Source organism: Jaculus jaculus, chromosome 16 (assembly GCF_020740685.1).
Source record: "Jaculus jaculus isolate mJacJac1 chromosome 16, mJacJac1.mat.Y.cur, whole genome shotgun sequence".
Classification (NCBI taxonomy): domain Eukaryota; kingdom Metazoa; phylum Chordata; class Mammalia; order Rodentia; family Dipodidae; genus Jaculus; species Jaculus jaculus.
The window spans coordinates 15040880-15060494 of NC_059117.1; the positions used below are offsets into that span (position 1 = coordinate 15040880).

At 38.7% G+C, this 19615-nt stretch overlaps 1 protein-coding gene and 1 pseudogene across 6 annotated transcripts in view; one reads left to right on the forward strand and one right to left on the reverse strand.

Annotated features, from left to right (window-relative positions):
* Smg1 (SMG1 nonsense mediated mRNA decay associated PI3K related kinase) overlaps positions 1–19615 on the forward strand; it is a 135031-nt gene that overhangs the window by 26671 nt on the left and 88745 nt on the right. For 2 of the 6 annotated variants that reach the window (XM_045135712.1, XM_045135710.1), the window contains exons 2-6: positions 10542–10705; positions 11160–11315; positions 16393–16529; positions 18025–18083; positions 19248–19461. In XM_045135712.1, the coding sequence (XP_044991647.1) occupies positions 10542–10705; positions 11160–11315; positions 16393–16529; positions 18025–18083; positions 19248–19461 (730 nt within the window). Of the gene's footprint in view, positions 1–3192; positions 3246–7061; positions 7120–10541; positions 10706–11159; positions 11316–16392; positions 16530–18024; positions 18084–19247; positions 19462–19615 lie in introns of those variants that run through there. The other 4 variants (XM_045135713.1, XM_045135714.1, XM_045135715.1 and 1 more) reach the window with 4 other exon arrangements.
* Positions 15121–15424, reverse strand: LOC101599441 (annotated as a pseudogene).

Here is a 19615-nt window from a genome sequence, read left to right on the forward strand (position 1 = left end):
AATACATCATTCCAAGCCTTTCTGGCTTTTAAAGTTTGTGTTGAGTAATCTGCTGTTATCCTGAATGGGCTACCCTTTGTATGTGACTTGCTTTTTCTCTGTAACTGCTTTCAATATATGTTCTTTGGTTTGTGTGTTTTGCAGTTTAATTATAATATGATGGTGACAGGTTCTTTCCTGATTTTGCCTAGTGTTCTAGAGGCTTCCTGTATCTGCATTGACATTGTTCCCTATTTGGGGAATTTTCTTCTATGATTTTTGTTGAACAAATTGCTATGCCTTTGGAATGAAATTTTTATCCTGCTACTATACCCTTTATTCCTTCTTTAAATTGACAACTTCCATAATTCTAAAAATATCCCATGGTAACACCCCCACTTTCCCCTGACACTCCATTCTCCATCATATCCCTTCCCCCTCTTAATGAGTCTTTTATTTTGATGTCATGATCTTTTCTTCCTATTATGATAGTCTTGTATAGGTAGTGCCAGGCACTGTGACTTCATGGATATTCAGGCCATTTTTGTGTCTGGAGGAGCACATTGTAAGGAGTACTACCCTTCCTTTGGCTCTTACATTCTTTCCGCCACCTCTTCCGCAATGGACACTGAGCCAACCGTCTATTCCTGGTGGGAAGGCAATGGCCTGTAATGTTTTGGGGGCATCAGGGACCTCCCTGGCCAGCAACTCAGTGGAAGGTATCCCATCCCTGGCACTGAAAATTTTCTAGTAACAGTCTACGGTTCCACTGTTCAAAAAAGTAGGTTTCCATATGATTTATTTATATCCTCTTAGATTTTGATTAGCCCTCTCCTTTTTGGTATTTTGAGGTAAGGTCTTGCTCTAGTCCAGGCTGGCTTGGAATTCATTATGTCCTCAAACTCACACTGATCCTCCTACTTCTGCCTCCTGAATGATAGGATTAAAGGCTTGTGCCACCACACCTGGCCCTGGGCATATTCTCTTTTTTTAAATTAACAACTTCCATGATTATAAACAATATCCCATGGTAATTCCCTCCCTCCTCCCACTTTCCCCTTTGAAACTCCATTCTCCATCATATCTCCTTACCCTCTCAATCAGTTTCTCTTTTATTTGATGTCATGATCTTTTCTTCCTGTTATTATGATCTTGTGTAGGTAATGTCAGGCACTGTGAGGTCATGTATATCCAGGCCATTTTGTGATCCTGAGCCTTGGAAGGTGTGATAGAGATATTGCAGTACTGAGCGTTCCTGTCACTTCTTTCCAGCACTATGCCAAGGTTACTGCCATCTAAAAAGAGAAGATTCTCTACAAAAAGTGAGAGTAGCATTAATATAAGGGTATGAACATTAAGAGAAGTGCTTACTGGGCAGTTTGATAAGCCTAGTATATACATTTAGCCAGACAGCAGCAGATGTTACACCCCTAGGGCTCATGACTACCCCTGTTTTAAGTTTTCAGTATCAGGGATATATTTCCTTCCACGGAGCGGGCCTCCAGTCCAATTAGAGGGCAGTTGGTTTCCACCATGACAGACATGCCACTATCGCACCATTGGCTCCTTTGTCCTGGGTGGCCAAATATAAGGCTTGCAGTGTCCACTGTTGAGTATCTTCACTGGTGATTTCTCTTTCTCCCATTGAACTACATGCAGAATGGTTTCTTCCAGCTTTCTTCCAGCTGGTCTACACGGAGGAGGTTATCAGCTCAATTCCAGCTGGATTTCTCAGTGGCCTTGCAGCCCAAGTGTGTGGACTGTTCAGCAATAGGGTCTTACCATCTATCTATTCCTGGTGGGAAACCAAAGGCCTCGGCAATGGCCTATAATGTTTTGGGGCATCAGGGACTTCCTTGGCCAACAACTCACTGGAAGTTATCCCATCTCTGGCACTGAATATTTTCTAGCAACAATCTTTGGCTCCTAAGTGTTCTATTGTCCAAAGAAGTAGGTTTCCATATGATTTATTTATATCCTCTTAGATTTTGAATAGCCCTCCCTCCAACTTTACTCAGTCTCTTCCCCTGATCTCATTTTGGGCCTTTTCACCCCATTGATAATCTGTTCTTTTACTTACATATATACAATAGCATCCTATTAAGTATCCCTTCCCTTCCTTTATCTTCCCTTTATATCTCTTTTGTAGCTTATTGGCCTTTGCTACTGAGTTTTCTTCCTACTCAAATAGAAGTTCAGTCCTCTGTAGCTAGGATCCACATAGGAGAGAGAACATGCAACACTTGGCTTTCTGGGCCTGGGTTACCTCACTTAATATAATCCTTTCCAGATCCATCCATTTTCCTGCAAATTTCATAACTTCATTTTTCTTTATTGCTGAGTAGAAATCCATTGTATAAATGTGCCATATCTTCATTATCCACTCATCAGTTGAGGGACATCTAGGCTGGTTCTGTTTCCTAGCTATTGTGAATTGAGTGGCAATAAACATGGTTGAGCAAGTATCTCTAAGGTAGTGAGAAGAGCCCTTAGGATATATGCCTAGGAGTGCTGTAGCTGGGTCATATATGGTAGATCTGTTTTTAGCTGTTTTAGGAACCTCCACACTGATTTCCACAATGGCTGGACCAGATTGCATTCCCACCAACAGTGTAGAAGGGTTCCTCTTCTTCCACATCCTTGCCAACATTTATGGTCATTTGTTTTCATGATGGTAGCCAATCTGACAGGAGTGAGATGGAATCTCAACATAGTTTTAACCTGCATTTCCCTGATGACTAGGGTTGTAGAACATTTTTAAAAAATGTTTATATGCCATCTGTATTTCTTCTTTTGAGAACTCTCTTTTTAGTTCCATAGCCCATTTTTTAAATTAGGTTGTTTGATTTCTTATTATTTAACTTTTTGAGTTCTTTGTATATCCTATAGATATGAATCCTCTATCAGATGTATAGCTGGCAAAGATTTTTTTCCCATTCTGTAGGTTGCCTCTTTGCTTTATTCACAGTGTCCTTTGCTGTACAAAATCTTTGTAGTTTCATGAGGTCCCAGTAGTTAACCTGTGGTTTTATTGCCTGTGCCATTGGGGTTATATTCAGAAAGTCTTTGCCAAGACCTATATGTTGAAGGGTTTCCCCTACTTTTTCCTCTAGCAATTTCAGTGTTTCAGGTCTGATGTTAAGGTCTTTAATCCATTTGGACTTAATTCTTATGCATGGAGAGAGAGAAGAATCTATTTTCATCTTTCTACAGATACATATCCAGTTTTCCCGGCACCATTTACTGAAGAGGCTGTCTTTTCTCCAGTGAGTATTTTTGGCTTTTTTTTTTTTTTTTCAAGGTAGGGTCTCACTCTAGCCCAGGCTGACCTAGAATTCACTATGGAGTCTCAGGGTGGCCTTGAACTCATGGTGATACTCCTACCTCTGCCTCCCGAGTGCTGGGATTAAAGGCGTGCGCCACCACGCCTGGCTTATTTTTGGCATTTTTGTCAAATATCAGTGGCTATAGCCATCTGGACTTACATCTGGGTCCTCTGTTCTGTTCCATTTATCTACATGTCTGCTTTTGTGCCAGTACCATGCTGTTTTTGTTCTATGGCTTTGTAGTATAGGTTAAAATCAGGTGTGGTGATACCACCAGCCTTGTTTTTGTTGCTCAGTATTGTTTTAGATATTCGAGGGTTTTTTTTTTTTGTGTGTGTGTTTTCAATTTTCTATTTCTGTGAAGGAGTGCCGTTGGAATTTTAATGGGGATTGCATTAAATGTGTAGATTGCTTTTGTTAAGATTTCCATTTTCACAATATTGATTCTTCTGATCCAAGAACAAGGGATGTTTTTCCATTTCCTAGCGCCTTCCACAAGTTCTCGCTTGAATTTTTTTTTTTTTTACATTAAATTAGATTTATTCATTGGTCTCCTTGGTGCAGGACTCCTCACAGCTTTTGAAGTTATCAATGAACTTGACTCCCCAAATATGAGTGTGTTGGGTACAGTATTGCACAGGCTCACTTGGTCATAGGAATATTTGCTTATCTAAAATGAAATTCACCAATAAGTAAGCCTTTCCCCTCCTCCTCCTCCTTCCTTCTTCTTCCTTCTTCTTCCTTCCTCTTCTTCCTCTTCTTCCTTCTTCCTCCTCCTCCTCCTCTTCCTTCTTCCTTCTTCTTCATCCTCCTCCTTCCTCCTCCTCCTCCTTTCTTCTTCTTCTTCGTTTTATTTTATTTTATTTTTTTGATTATGGTTTTGGTTTTGGTTTTTCAAGGTAAGGTCCTACTCTAGCCTAGGCTGACCTGGAATTCACTCTGTAGTTTCAGGGTGTAGGCCTTCCTTTTATTTTATTTTTATTTATTTATTTGTTTGTTTGTCTTAATATATTTTTCTATTGAGGTGTTTTGTTTTTTTTTTTTAATTTATTTGAGGTAGAGGGAGGGAGAGAATGGGCATGCCAGGGCCTCCAGCCACTGCAAATGAGCTCTTCACTTGAATTTTTAAAGTTTTCATTGTAGAGATCCTTCACTTCCTTGGTTAGGTTTCGTCCAAAGTTCGTTCGTTCGTTCGTTCTTTCTTTCTTTCTTTCTTAATTTATTTTGATGAAATTGTGAATGGGAGTGATTCTCTGATTTCATCCTCTGTGTGTGTGTTGTTAGCATAAGAAGGCTACTAATTTCTGTGTGTTTATTTTGTATCCTGCTACATGGCTATAGGTGTTTACCAGCTCTGACAGTTTGCTGGTAGAGTCTTTAGGATCCTTTATGTATAGAATCATATCATCTGCAAATAATGATAACTTGATCTCTTCCTTTCCAATTTGTATCCCTTTTATGTGTCACTCTTCCCTTATTGCTATGGCTAAGACTTCCAGTACTATATTAAATAAAATTGGGGACAGTGGATATCCTTGCCTTGTTCCTGATTTTAGTGGAAAAGCTTCCAGTTTTTCCCCATTTAGTAATAGGTTGGCTGTAAGTTTGTCATAAATAGCCTTTATTATGTTGAGATATGTTCCTTCTGTTCCCAGTCTCTGTAGGACTTTTATCATGAATGGATGTTGGATTTTGTCAAATGCTTTCTCTGCGTCTAATGAGAAGATCATGAGATTTTTGTCCTTTAGTCCATTTATATATAATGTATTACATTTGTTGATTTGTGTATGTTGAACCATCCCTGCATCTCTGGGATAAAGCCTGCTTGGTGTGAATGGTCTTTCTGATATATTCTTGTATTCTGTTTGCCAATATTTTGTTGAGAATTTTTGCATCTCTGTTTATGAGGGAGATTGGTCTGTAATTTTCTTTTTTTGTTCTATCTTTGTCTGGTTTTGGTATCAGGGTGATGTTGGCTTTGTAGGAGTTTGGTAGGATTCCTTTTTCTATTTTATGGAAAAGCTTAAGAAGCAGTGTTGTCAATTCTTCCCTCATGGTCTGGTAAAATTCACCAGTGAATTCATCTGGGCGTGGACTTTTTTTAGTTGGGACATTTTTAATAACTGCTTGGATCTCCCTACTTGTTATAGGTCTATTTAAGTGAGTATAATTTAGGTACATCATATAAGTCAAGGAAATCATCCATTTCTTTCAGATTTTCATACTGAGTGGAGTAATGTCTTTATAGTATGTCCCTATGATTTTTTGAATTTCTCTGGTATCTGTTGTGATGTTGCCTTTTTCATCTCTAATTTTATTAATTTTTGTCTCTTCTCTCTCTCTTTTGGTCAGATTTGCTAAGGGTTTATCAATCTTCTTTATCCTTTCAAAGAACCAACTCTTTGTTTCATTGATTTTTTTTTTTTGTTTCAAATTTTAATTTCTGCCCTAATCTTTATTATTTCTTCCCGTCTACTGATTTTTGGTTTGCCCTGCTCTTCTTTTTCTAAGGCTTTAAGGTGAAGCATTAAGTCATTTACTTGACCCTTCTAATTTCTTAATATAGGCACTTAAAACTATAAATTTCTCTCTTAGTACTGCCTTCAATGTGTCCCAAAGGTTTTGGTATGTTGTATTGTTATTATTTGACTCTATGAATTTTTTGATTTCCTTCTTGATCTCTTCATTTTGTAGTGTATTGTTTAGTTTCCATGATTTTGTGTATCCTAAGACGCTTTTCTTGCTTGTTTGACTCCATTGTGGTCAGATAGAATACAAGGAATTATTTCAATTTTCCTGTGTTTGTTAAGATTTGCTTTGTGTCCTAATATATGTACTATTTTAGAGAATGTATTTTCTGGTCGTATTCTTAAGGGCTGTTTTTCCAATACAAAAGTGATGTCCACAAGGATTGGAATTACTGGTATTCTCATCATTTCTCCTGTACCTTTGATTAAAGTATTTGAGTCTAGTTGAGTAAGTCATAGTAAGAGTAATACCAGATACAAGTTTCACAGGTAAGTCCTTTTCCAAACAGTATGACATACTCCAGCATATAGTATAGCTGTTCTGTGACAATGACACTACCTTTGTTGCTTTACAGAATAAGCACATTTCTGCCTTTTTGGCTTTAGTGCAAAATTTCCTGGTTTATATCTATTATATATTAGAACCCATCACAAGAGTGAAATTCCTTAAGTGTAGGTTAAAAGTAGTTTCAGGCAATGATCTTTATTCTTGTGGCACTACTAAGTGTAGTGTTTGCATCAAGTCATTTTGGGGTGCTTTATGAAAGTAGAATCCCCTAACTTCACATTGCAAAGGCAGCTTTTTTGTTTGGAAGATGGTGGTGGGAAATTATCCAGTGCTTATAAGAGCTCAACCACAAAACAGTTTAGCCAGGAGATGCTATCCTGTAACATATGGTGGATTGCTGGTATGAGGCATGAGGATTTAAAAATGAATTTTCTGGATATGGATTAGAAATAACTAAAATGTTAACTATTTGCATGTTATTGTATGTTACAGTTAGTGTTTCTCTTACATAGGTACATTTTCTGAGTTTTCATTTAAGCCTCTTTATATCCTGTAAGGCACAGAGTGGCTTTCTGTTGGATTTTTTTTTTTTTTTTTTTTGCCTTATATATGAAACTACAGAGGCTGTAGTTGAAGGGAAAGCACCTAGCCCATGAACTTCATGTTTGAACAAATGTTGTAACCCACTGTCTCACTAACACTGTAACTGCTGTCTTACAGATTGACTTGATGCAAAACACCACAAAGGCTCCATATTATACAGTATGCGATTTTTGAGGTACGAGCTTAAGAAACTTAACCTCTCATGTGGCATGTACATCAGGCTTTACCTTCAGGTTGATAATTTGGGGGAAATTTATGTATTTCTTTTTCCCCTCTCCAAAATATTTTTAGATTTTCAGAGAGATGTGGAGAGATTCTCGGATTCTCATAAGGATTTTCAGTCTATACAAACATTTTTACTTCTTAACTCTAGACACTAATTCTTGTAGATGATAGCTTTTTCAGCTCTTGTAACTTGCTTAATTTAATGCTTATATCTGCCTCTTAGAGTTCAAATCTACATTTTCTGTCTTGTGTCTTTGCTTCATCTGAAGTGCTCCATTATGTTCTGTGACTGCTTTGTTTATTGGCCTGGAGTGGTCTTGTTAGTTCTAACAGACTGGCTCTGGTAGTTTTGGAGACCTAATCAGTCTTGAGTATGCTGAGCCATTTATGCTTTGAGGCAGAGGTAGGAGATCACCATGAGTTTGTGCATGCTTTTAATCCCAGCACTCAGGGGGTGGAGGTAGGAGGATTGCCATGAGTTCGAGGCCACCCTAAGAATACATAGTGAATTCCAGGTTAGCCTGGACTAGAGTGAAATCGTACCTCGAAAAACTGAAAGAAAAAAAAAAAACAAAGAAAAAGAAAGATTTTTATCACCTTACTTGAGCCTTACAACTGCCTTGCATAGTGAGTATTCTCTCTTTTTTATATTTTTTGAGGTAGGGTCTTGCTCTAGCTCAGGCTGACCCGGAATTCACTGTGAAGTCTCAGGGTGGCCTCAAACTCATGGCCATGGCCATCCTCCTACCTCCGCCTCCCGAGTGCTGGGATTAAAGGTATGCGCCACCATGCCTGGCTGGTATTCTCATTTTTTATGCAAGAGAAAACAGGCTTAGAGAGTAATTAATTTGTGTAAAGGAACACATACCTTTTCAGTGCTGGAACTGGGATTTGAGCCTTACGTAACTAACTGCTTATCACCAGAAAATACATAATAAATGTAATAGTAAGCATAACAGGAAATAAAAGTATATTTAAATATTGGTAGACTTCAGCTATCTTTGTATATATTAGACTTAGCCATGAGTTTAAAAATATATTTATTTAAGAGAGAGAGAAAGAGGCAGATAGAGAATTGGCATACCAGGCTCTGCAGCCACTGCACATGAACTCCAGAGGCATGCACCACCTTGTGCATCTGGCTTATGTGGGTCCTGGGGAATTGAACCTGGGTCCTCTGGCTTTGCAGATAAGCTCCTTAACTGCTAACCCATCTCTCCAGCCCTAGCCATTGGTTTTATCCACTTACTAACTTATTTTTTCCTGGCTGGCTTATATTGTACACATAGATTCAAAGCCTACCAGAAAGCCTATGAGCTTTTTTATTCAGTCTTCTTTGAGAAAGCAATAATGGATTGTGATTTATTATAGTTGTACATTTAATGTACTGTTTTTAGATACATGGAGGTTTATTTTCATTAGTTAAAACATTTTTTATCCTCCACCAAGTGTCAGTGTTTACTTAGTGTACTTAGAAATGATCCTCGTATGTTTTTTCTTGAAATTCCATAGATTTCATTTTTCTTAGCTTTGGGTATGAATTCTGTATATTTGAAGTACATCTAGTCTTAGCTGTTTCATCTTGTTAGGTGATAAAGTTTTGCAGTGACTTGAACTTTAGTTAGTTAGGAGTTCAAGTTTAATTGGACTTACAGTCTACGTTCTGTAACAGCAGGAATTGCAGTCAGTACAGACAAATGTGTCCAAGTGAATGAACCTTTCAAAGTTCATGTTTAATATTTTTGTGCATGGGGGACAAGGGCACAAGATAAACTATGAAAAATGGGTTACAAATTCTGTGTGAGAGAGAAACACAGTAAAACCATGGGCCTGAATTGCGCATTCTAGGCAAAGAGCTTTAACTGAACTTTGTTCCCAGCCTCTCCTCTCCCCTCCCCCTCTCTTCTCCTCCCCTCTCCTCCTCCTTTTTATTCCCTTCTGTTTTCCTTTCCTTTTCCTTTTCTTTTTGGGTTTTTGAGGTAGGGCCTCACTCTGGCCCAGGCTGACCTACAATTCACTATGTAATCTCAGGGTGGCCTTGAACTCAGGTGTTCCTCCTACCTCTGCCTCCCAAGTGCTGGGATTAAAGGCGTGCGTGCGTCACCATGCCTAACCCGAACATAGGGTTTTTTTGTCACAGTCTCCAGGTAGCTGAGATTATAGGCCCACACCACCCTGCTTGGCCTAGAAGATAATAGATTTAGAAAAGATAATCACTTTTGTTTTTTTAAATAAAGAAGTTTCCTTCTCAGGAAAATTAGGAGAGCAACTACAATATTTATATTTTTCATTACTAAAATACTTAATTTTCATTAAAAAAAAATTTTTTTTTTTGAGGTAGGGTCTTTCCCTAGTCCAGGCTGACCTGGAATTCACTATGTAGTCTCAGGGTGGCCTTGAATTCACAGCAACCCGCCTACTTCCACCTCCTGAGTGCAGGGATTAAAGGTGTGCACCACCAAGCCTATCCCGAAAAAAATACTTTAGAGAGAAAAAGGCAGACTGAAAGAGCGAGTATGGCCATGCCAGGATAAGTACTGGGAAATCAAAGCAAGCGCTTTTAACTGCTAAGTCATCTCTCCAGCCTCCTAATTTTCATCTTTCTTGGCAGTTTATGATTGATGGCTGGAAGAATAAGACTTATTACAAATGTTGTAACTTGGAACAAAGTCTTATAACTTGGGTTCTGGAGAGATGACACAGTAGTTAAGACACTTACTTCCCCCTGCAAAGCCTAATGACCTGGGCTTGATTCCCCAATACCCACATAAACCCAAAAGCACAAGTTGGTGCATGCATCTGGAGTTTGTTTGCAATGCATAGAGGCCCCAGTGCCCACGCTCTCTCTACTTGCAAATAAATAAAAATCAAATATAGTTTTTTGGAAAATGAAGCCATGTGTGGTGGCACATGTCTGTAATCCCAGCACTGGGGAAGGCAGAGGTAGGAGGATCAACATGCGTGCAAGGCTAGCATGAGACTACATAGTGAATTTCAGGACAGCCTGGGCTAGAGCAAGATTTTACCTTGTAAAACCTAACAAACAAACAAATAACCCCATATAAGCCATATGCACAAGAGCACTTGCATCTGGAGTTTGTTTGCAGTGGCTAGAGGCCCTGGCACATCTACTCTCTATCTGCCTCCCCAATAAATAAATAAATAAATAAATAAATAAATAAATAAATTTTAATTATATAAAAAAATCGTACAAAAGTTTGTTTAAGCCAGGCGTGGTGGCACACACCTTTAATCCCTACCCTGAGACTGCATAGTGTATTCTAGGTCAGCCTGGGCTAGAGTGAGACTCTTATCTCCACAAAAACAAACAAAAATGTTTGTTTAAAGTTCTAATACTTTTTCTGTTTTCAGAACTGATAGTGCATCAGTCGACCCAGATACCCTAAAATATTCCTCATCCAGAGATAGGGGTGGTTCTTCATCTTATGGACTGCATCCTTCACATTCAACTGTGGTGTATCGGCAAAGGCATGATGATACCAGAGGCCATGCTGAGATACAGAACGACGAACAGGGTATATGTATTTTCTTACTGCTAAAGGAATGTTTTTGTTAATTTTTAGAACTAGCTGTCATTCCTACCTTCTTCTCTTCTTCTCTTAATATGTTGGGAATATAGGTAACAAATACCATTTTATTTCTGAAAACTTCGTAAGTTTGCCCTCTTCAGTTAAAGTTTAATACATATACTACATAAAGGCACTTTCCATTGACAACCATGACATGTGAAATTCCTGTAGACCATTGTCTCTTGTTTAGACACCCAAAATGTGTATAATGTAACTGAATTCAATTTTCAATACTTATCTTACAATGAAGGAATCAAAATGAAATCAAACAGTTCCAAGGCAGGCAGCAAAAGAAAAAAAATAGAAGCAAAGGGCTGGTTGGGTTATAGATGGGCAGTAAGTTAGCAATTGTCTGAATGAAACAGACCCCATTAATATAATGTAAACATTTTGTTTTCAGGTGGCTACAGTGTCAATGGAGGATCTGGGGAAAATACTTATGGTCGGAAGTCGTTGGGGCAAGAGCTGAGGGTTAACAATGTGACCAGCCCTGAGTTCACCAGTGTTCAGCATGGCAGTCGTGCATTAGCCACCAAAGACATGAGGAAATCACAGGGTAAGGCTTGGAAAACTGGAATGAACCACATCAGCCTCAATAGAGGCTTGTACCTCGTGGATGTGAACTATTTTGTGTAACTGAGTAGCAAAACATTTGCAGGTAAAAATGCTTACATTCTTTCCTGTGAACTAATTTTTCACAAGATTTACAAGATTGGATAAAATCTTTACTTTTTTTTTTTAAAACATTTTTATTTATTTATTTGAGAAGGGGGAGTAAAAGAGGCAGAGAGAGAGAGAGAGAGAGAGGTGGGGGGAGCGCACCAGGGCCTTTAGCCACTGCAAATGAACTCCAGATGCATGTGCTACCATGTGCATTTGGCTTACATGAGACTGGAGAATTGAACCTGGGTCTTTAGGCTTCACAGGCAAGCACCTTAACCACTAAGCCACCTCTACAGCCCTGGATAAGATCTTTAAAAGAGTTTCTAAATGGATAATGTGTGCAGTAAGTTCTGTATACAGAGTAGGCCGTTTTCTAAAGCTAAATACACCCATACCTTGCTTTTTATTGCAAACTTGACTATATAGGTAAAGTATCTTCATGATTCTGAGGATTAGAGAAAATGTGCAATTTTTCTTAAAGGAAAATTAAACTGATAAATAAAACCACCTCTGAAATTGAGACTTTTGATTTGTGTGCTTTGAAGAGATGTGTGTGTGTGTGTGTGTGTGTGTGTGTGTGTGTGTGTGTGGTTTTTCGAGGTAGGGTTTCACTGTAGCCCAAACTGACCTGGAATTAACTATGTAGTCTCAGGGTGGTTTCGGTCTCATGGTGATCCTCCTATCTCTGCCTCCTGACTGCTGAGATTAAAGGTTTGCACCACCACTAATTACTTTTATTTTATTTATTTATTCATTTAGTTTAGTTTAGTTTTGTTTTTCAAGGTAAAGTTTCACTGTAGCCCAGACAGACCTAGAATTCACTTTATGGTCTCAAGGTGACCTCATACTCAGTATTTCTCCTACCTCTGCCTCCAGAGTGCTGTGATTAAAGGTGTGCATCACCACACCTGGCTGTTTTTATTTTTATTGTTTTTTCCAGGTAGGGTCTCACTGTAGCTCAAGCTGACCTGGGATTCATTATATAGTCTCAGGGTGGCCTTGAACTCATGGTGATCCTCCTTCCTCTGCCTCTGGAATGCTGGGATTAAAGGTGTGTGCCACCAAACTCGGCTTGTTTTTTTTTTTTTTTTTTTTTGAAGTAGGGTCTCTGTCCAGCCCAGACTGACATAGAACTCACTCTGAAGTCTCATGCTGACCTCAAGTTCACTGCAATGCTCCCAAATGCGGGGTTTAAAGGCATTTGCTACCATGCTGGGCATAATTATTTTTTAAAAATTTTTATTCATTTATTTGAGAGTGACAGAGGTAGAAAGAGGTAGAGAGAGAGAAAATGGGCACACCAGGGCCTCCAGCCACTGCAAAGGAACTCTAGATGCATGTGTCCCCTTGTGCATCTTATGTGGGTCCTGGGGAACTGAGCCTCGAACCAGGGTCTTTAGGCTTCACAGGCAAGTGCTTAACTACTAAGCCATCTCTCCAGCCCCATATATATACATATATATATATATACATACATACATACATACATACATACATATATATACATATATATATATATATATATATATATTTTTTTTTTTACATGTATAGTTTATGACCTCTGGCCAATTACATTCTTATGTATCTTGGTGAACATTTTGTGTACAGAACATCTATTGTTTTCTTTTCCATTTGCTTATAAAAAGCTGATTTCCTGCCGGATGTGGTGGTGGTGCACACCTTTAATCCTGGCACTTGGGAGGGAGAGGTAGGAGGATCATCGAGAGTTCGAAGGCAACCCTGAGACTACATAGTGAGTTCCAGGTAAACCTGAACTAGAGTGAGACCCTACTTTGAAAAATCAACCCCTCCCTCCAAATAAAACCCAGAAAACAAGCTGATTTCCTTTGGATAAGATTTCAGAAACTGAATGTCTTAATTTAAAGGCTGTGCTGTTGCTTAATAGTGTATTGAAGCCTTAAAACATGGTATTATAGAAGGTAGAGCTAAGCCTAATTTATTAACACCTCTTCTTTATGGGCATAGGATTGTGAAGTTTCTAGTGGCAGAAATTTAAATATAGATTTCCCAACTGGTTATTTAATATTGTTCATGCCCATCTTTACTGAAATTGTATGGGCTAGGGATTTGTAAAAATACTAAAATACCTTTTTTTGAGGATGGGGTTCGAGATAGGGTCTTGCTCTATCCCTAGACTGACCTGAAATTCACAGTGTATTCTCAGGGTGACCTTGAACTCACAGTGATCCTCCTACCTCTGCCTCCTGAGTGCTGGATTTAACACCATTCCTGGCTTAAAAATTCTATACCTTTGCCAGGTGTGATGGCACACCCTTTAACTCCATCACTAGGGAAGCTGAGGTAGAAGGATTGCTGTGAGTTTCAAGGCTAGCCTGAGACTAATTCCAGGTCAGCTTCAGCTAGATCAAGACCTTAACCTTGGGAGGAGAAAAAAAAGAAAAACCTGTACTTTTTTCTGATGTTTTAGTTTCTTAAAATTTTATTTATTTATTTGAGACAGAGAGAGGGAAAGTGAGTGAGAATGGTCACACCAGGGCCTCTAGCCACTGCAAACAAACTCCAGATGCATGTGCTATCATGTATGTCTGGCTTATGTGGGACCTGGAGAATCGAACCCGGGTCTGTGGGCTTCACAAGCAAACACCTTAGCCGCCGAGCCATCTCTTCAGCCCATGAATTTGTATTTTAAGCTTTAGTGAAAAATGAAACTCAAAGCCTCCAATATCTTTTTTTTTGTTGTTGTTGTTTGTAGATGAAATGGCTTTTTATAGCTAAAAGCTCACTTTTTTTGAGGTAGGGTCTCGGACTAGCTCATGTTGACCTGGAATTCACTATGTAGTCTCAGGCTGGCCTTGAACTCCTGGCGATCTTGGCCTACATATGCCTTCCAAGTGCTGGGGTTAAAGGTGTGTACCACCACACCCAGCTGTTTAAAACTTAGTTTTTTTTTTTTTTTTTTTTGAGGACACATTCCACATTTTATTTACATTTTAAGACTGACTATAATCTCAAAAGCACATATCCATACACCTGTTTCCTTTTTGTTGGCTTCACTTAAAACTTAAACACATGGTTTATTAAACAGACTGTAAACAAATATTTATCATGTCTGTTACATGTACCAAACAGGAACATCTTTTAACAGAAATGCATCAGACCCCCCCTCCTGCAACATCTTTTTATTATAAATACAGGTATCAAAACAATCCTGAACCTATTTTTGATACTACTAGTAGTCAGTGCCCACATTGCTTCAAAGATTAACACAATTTGTGACAATATTCATAGTACCTACTACTTTAAACAATTTCATCTGCATCTCTCTAAGCAAGATGGATAAAGCTGCCATTTGTTTTACCTTCTTGAGGTAGGTTTTCCTTTTCAGAAACACAGGATTCCACTGCCATCTGACACTTCTTGCAATGCTTTCTTTCATCTTGTAAACCTGAATTCTGTATTTTGAGTACTCCAGGTTCTTGTTTAAATGACAGTGCCTTAACAAAAGAAAGAAAAATTATGCTGTATTTTTCCTCCTGTTACCTGAAAACATAATGGGTGTACATATATTAAATATATTCTTACAAATGTCCGGGTCATGTTTACCAGCTGGAATTTGTTTACTTAATGTGTGGGTATTTTTGCCTTGTGATATTTAATCAAGACATTAACATGAGTAGAAGGTTGTCAACTTAAGACAAGGTTGAGATCCACTAGAATTAATGGTTGTATGTCTATCCTTCTGGTGAGTGTGGAAGCTTCATATTTTCTTTGGACATCATTAGACGTCTTTAACTCTTGAAGCACAACTTTAATGCTATATGAATTTTGCCATTTTGCCAAGACTGGTATGCTCCGTGCATCACCCTTGGTGGCCCAATAATCATGCCTGTCCACCTTGTAAGTGTCATGTCTTCATCATCTTCCAGGACCCAGCTAACTGTACCAACTGTACCCTCCACTCCTTTTTGTCCTTCTAGTTCTTCCAACAAGTGAAACTTTAACTCCTGTGGAGACTGCCATTTTGCCCAACAGCCTGATGCAGCCACCCATAAAACTTTTAAATGTAGTTCTCATCATATACATTTTTGGTATTTTGACAGTGTTCAGCTATGTTGGAACATTTATTTTTTATTTTTTTTGTTTTTCGAGGTAGGGTTTCACTCTAGCCCAGGTTGACCTGGAATTCACTGTGTAGTCTCAAGTGTGCCCTTGAACTCAACTTCAGTCCTATCTCTGCCTCCCCTCCCGAGTGCTGGGATTATTAAAGGCGTGCATCACCACACCCGGCTGTATTTGTTTTCAAAATTAGAAAATAAAGAGAAGAAAGGTCCTGGAGGGACACTTTGATAATGGTGGCATAGTGCTCTGCTGTGATAATTAGATGCTGATCAAACTAAATGTTTGTTACTGTTTGCCAAAACTTTGTCCTTGAGAAGTGATAATGTGAACAAGAGCCTCCCTCCAGGGTCATATCTGCAGGAAAGATACAAGCACAAAAGCATCTTTCTACCTGGTAGAGACTTCATTTCTAGCCCATGGAAGTCATTTACTTAAGCCCATTCTCTGGATTTTTTTGTTTGTTATTTTTGTTTTAAAGATGGTCTCACTGTTTTTCCCAAGCTGTTCTCAAAATTGTGTATTCAAATGATCCTCCTGCCTTAGGTTCCTGAATAGTTAAAAGTAGTTGGGGCATATAAGTACCCATTTTCTTTACCTGGGTTTTGAAAACTGCTTGAAAAGGACCTGAGGAAAACTGCTTCTAGCCCCCCCCCCCAAAAAAAAAAGTTTTTATTTTTTGTTTCCTTCAGCAAATCATCTTCAAAGGTCTGTGGATTTGTGGCTAGGCATTTTGCCACAGTCCCAAAGAGAAATGACTAAATATTCTTTATCATTGGACTATGGTGCTTGATGTACTTCACAATATTTGAGCTATAATAGTTTTACATATACGTATGTATTCAGTGACAACAAAAGGTTTGTTTTCACAGAGCGATCGATGTCGTACTCTGATGAGTCCCGACTGTCAAATCTTCTTCGGAGGATCACCCGGGAAGATGACAGAGACCGGCGACTGGCTACTGTAAAGCAACTGAAAGAATTTATTCAGCAACCAGAAAATAAGCTGGTGAGTATAGTAATGTTTGGAATTGGTAAGAGTTTGTTTCCACAATTAGCGAGGCAATGCTATCTGGGGTGGTTTTAGACCGGAAATGGTTTGCTTCTAGGAAAAATAACCAAGATTCCTTATTCCACACTTATTTGGCCTATGTTATTATCTATGTTCTTATTACTTGGTCTATGTTGTTGTTATCTAGAACTGAATACACCCTAAATATATCATTTATCTGCTACTGTCCATTGATGGAGCCACTTTGGTGTCTTCTCCAATAAAATACATGTGATTTTTTTAAAACATATTTTAGCATGTGTAATCTCCTGCTGTCCTCAAATGTTTTCCTTCAGTGCTCTGGGGTAGAATACCTCTTTATTTATATTTTGCATCAGGTCTTGAGACCAAGGCTAAGCATATTGAAAGAAACAAAGCTCACGAGCTGGGATTATAGCTCAGCAGGTAGAACTTGCTTGCTCTGCATGCAGCCCCTGTATTCCTTCCTCAGCACTGCTTAAACAGGGCACAGTGGCTGTATCTGTAATCCTAGCCCTAAAGAGATAGGTGCAGGAGAAGTAGCAGTTCAATCAAGATCATTCTTAGCTACATAGACCATGCTTCAAAAATAAATAGATAAATAATGGGTGCACCAGGGCCTTCAGCTGCTGCAGACGAACTCCAGACATATGCGTCACCTTGTGCATCTGGCTTATGTGGGTCCTGGGGAGTCGAACCTGGGCCTTTGTCTTTGTAGGCAAGTGCCTTAACCGCTAAGCCATCTCTCCAACACTCCTTCCCTTTTTTTGAGGTAGGGTCTCACTCCAGCGCAGTCTGCCCTGGAACATCTGTGTAGTCCCATGCTGTCCTGGAACTCACAGCAATCCTGCCTCCAGAGTGCTGAGATTAAAGGCGTGTGCCACCCACTTGGCTGATTAAAAAATACAGTAAGTTGAGAGATATGTACGGTTAGCTTCATGTACTATCACCATTAACTTCTGTCATTGACATTTTTCCCATATTGCCTTAGTGCATATCTCTTGATTCTTCCATATACCATTGTATTTTAAAGTGCATTCCAAGCTGGGCATGGTGGTGCATGCCTTTAATCCCAGACCTTGAGAGGCAGAGGTAGAAGGATTGCTGTGAGTTCAAGGCCACCCTGAGAATAGTGAAATTCAGGTTAGCCAGGGCCTGAGTGAGACACTACCTCAAAAAACCTAAGTAAATAAATAAATAGTGCATTCCAAAGCTTTTCAAGTGGAACAAGTTTCTTGTATTTTCTTTTCTTGTATATTCTTGTATTTTCATTGATTCTTAGACTGTTGTCTTCTATGGATAATTTTCCTTCAAAGTCTAAAGGGAAACATTCCTCATTTGTTGACTGAAGTCTAGGAATAAGGAACTACAGTGCTGTGCAGTTATAATTTGGAGGGGAAGACAAGTTAACAAAACTATACAATGTTATTCTTAACAGTATAGAAATTTGAAGTTTTCATAATTTTTTTTAAAGGTACTAGTTAAACAGTTGGATAATATTTTGGCTGCTGTACATGATGTGCTAAATGAAAGGTAAGTAGTAATGTTCACATTTAAGTTAATAAAAAGTAATTTTAGAAATTGCAGCCACATGATACACACATTAACTTTGTTTATAAACATAATTTGATATTCTACCAAGTTCCCATGTCAGTCTGGTCTATTATTCATTAGTTATTGTTGAATGCAAATTGAAGTCACCTGAAGGAGAATCCTGTTCTTTCCTTTAATTTGCCAATATGACTGAATAGCTGAGAATTACCTTGTGGAAAGACAAACTGATGCTGCCGTGAATGAAAGTGACTGGTACTAAGGGGTTTTGAAAGTACTTACGATGTGTGAAAAAGGGAGTGTCTTTTAAACCATCTCTAGGGTTCTCAGAGATGTTCAGCATTTCCCAGAGATTAGCACTGACAACACGTTATACTCAGCATGTCATGGACCTAATTGCCTTTTGATTGTTTGATTTTATGTAGTTCCTTACTGTTGTCATACTTAAGTTCATGTTGTATCCCTTTAGATGTACTTGTGTATTTAAACATTTTTTACTTTATAAGTCTTATATGTTGAGTACCTTATAGAGTGTGTCTTAAAGACTTACCTAAAAATTTCTTGCTATTTTGCTCTGTGAATCGTTTAGTTTGAAATGGAATTTGAAGCCTGAATTTTAGGACTTCTGAGTTTTTACTGGTTGCTAGCAGTTGATTTTGTAAAATAAAATCAAGAGAAGACAGTATTTAATGTGTGTATAATTTCAACCTTTTATTTAAGTTGAACTACTAAAATGGTTTAAAGACCCAGGTGTGGTTGCTCAGTCCTCTAATCCCAGTACCTGGGAGACAGAGATTGGAGAATCACTGATTTCCAGGTCATCCTGGGCTAGAGTGATACCCTATCTTGAACACCCCTTACCCCCCAAAAAGATTTAAATGTTCCTTTTTTGGTGGTTTCTCGAGCTAGGGTGTCACTCTAGCCCAGGCTGACCTGGAATTCACTCTGAGTTCTCAGGGTAGCCCCAGACTCACAGCAATCCTCCTACTTCTGCCTCCCGAATTAAAGGCGTGAACCACATGCCCAGCTTTAAATGTTCTTTTAAAAACATTTAGCTCATTCTTTTGTAAGATGTGTTATTTTTGTCATCTTTGAAAGCTTATGCCTTTTGTGTGTTTTGTTCTGTTTGCATTAAAATAAAAACAGTAGCAAGTTGCTTCAGGAGTTGAGACAGGAGGGAGCTTGCTGTCTTGGCCTTCTTTGTGCCTCTTTGAGCTACGAGGCTGAGAAGATCTTCAAGTGGATTTTTAGCAAATTCAGCTCGTCTGCAAAAGATGAGGTTAAACTGCTTTACTTATGTGCCACCTACAAAGCACTAGAGACTGTAGGAGAGAAGAAAGCCTTTTCATCCGTAATGCAGGTAAGAGAAGGAGAAACTGATGATAGGATTTGGGGAGGAGATTGGGTACTGGGGAATTGAACCAAGACATGCAAGTTTTGCAAGCAACCTTCAACTGCTAAGCCATTACTCTAGCCCTGAAGTTCCTTTTGAGATGAGTGAAGATGTTTGCTTT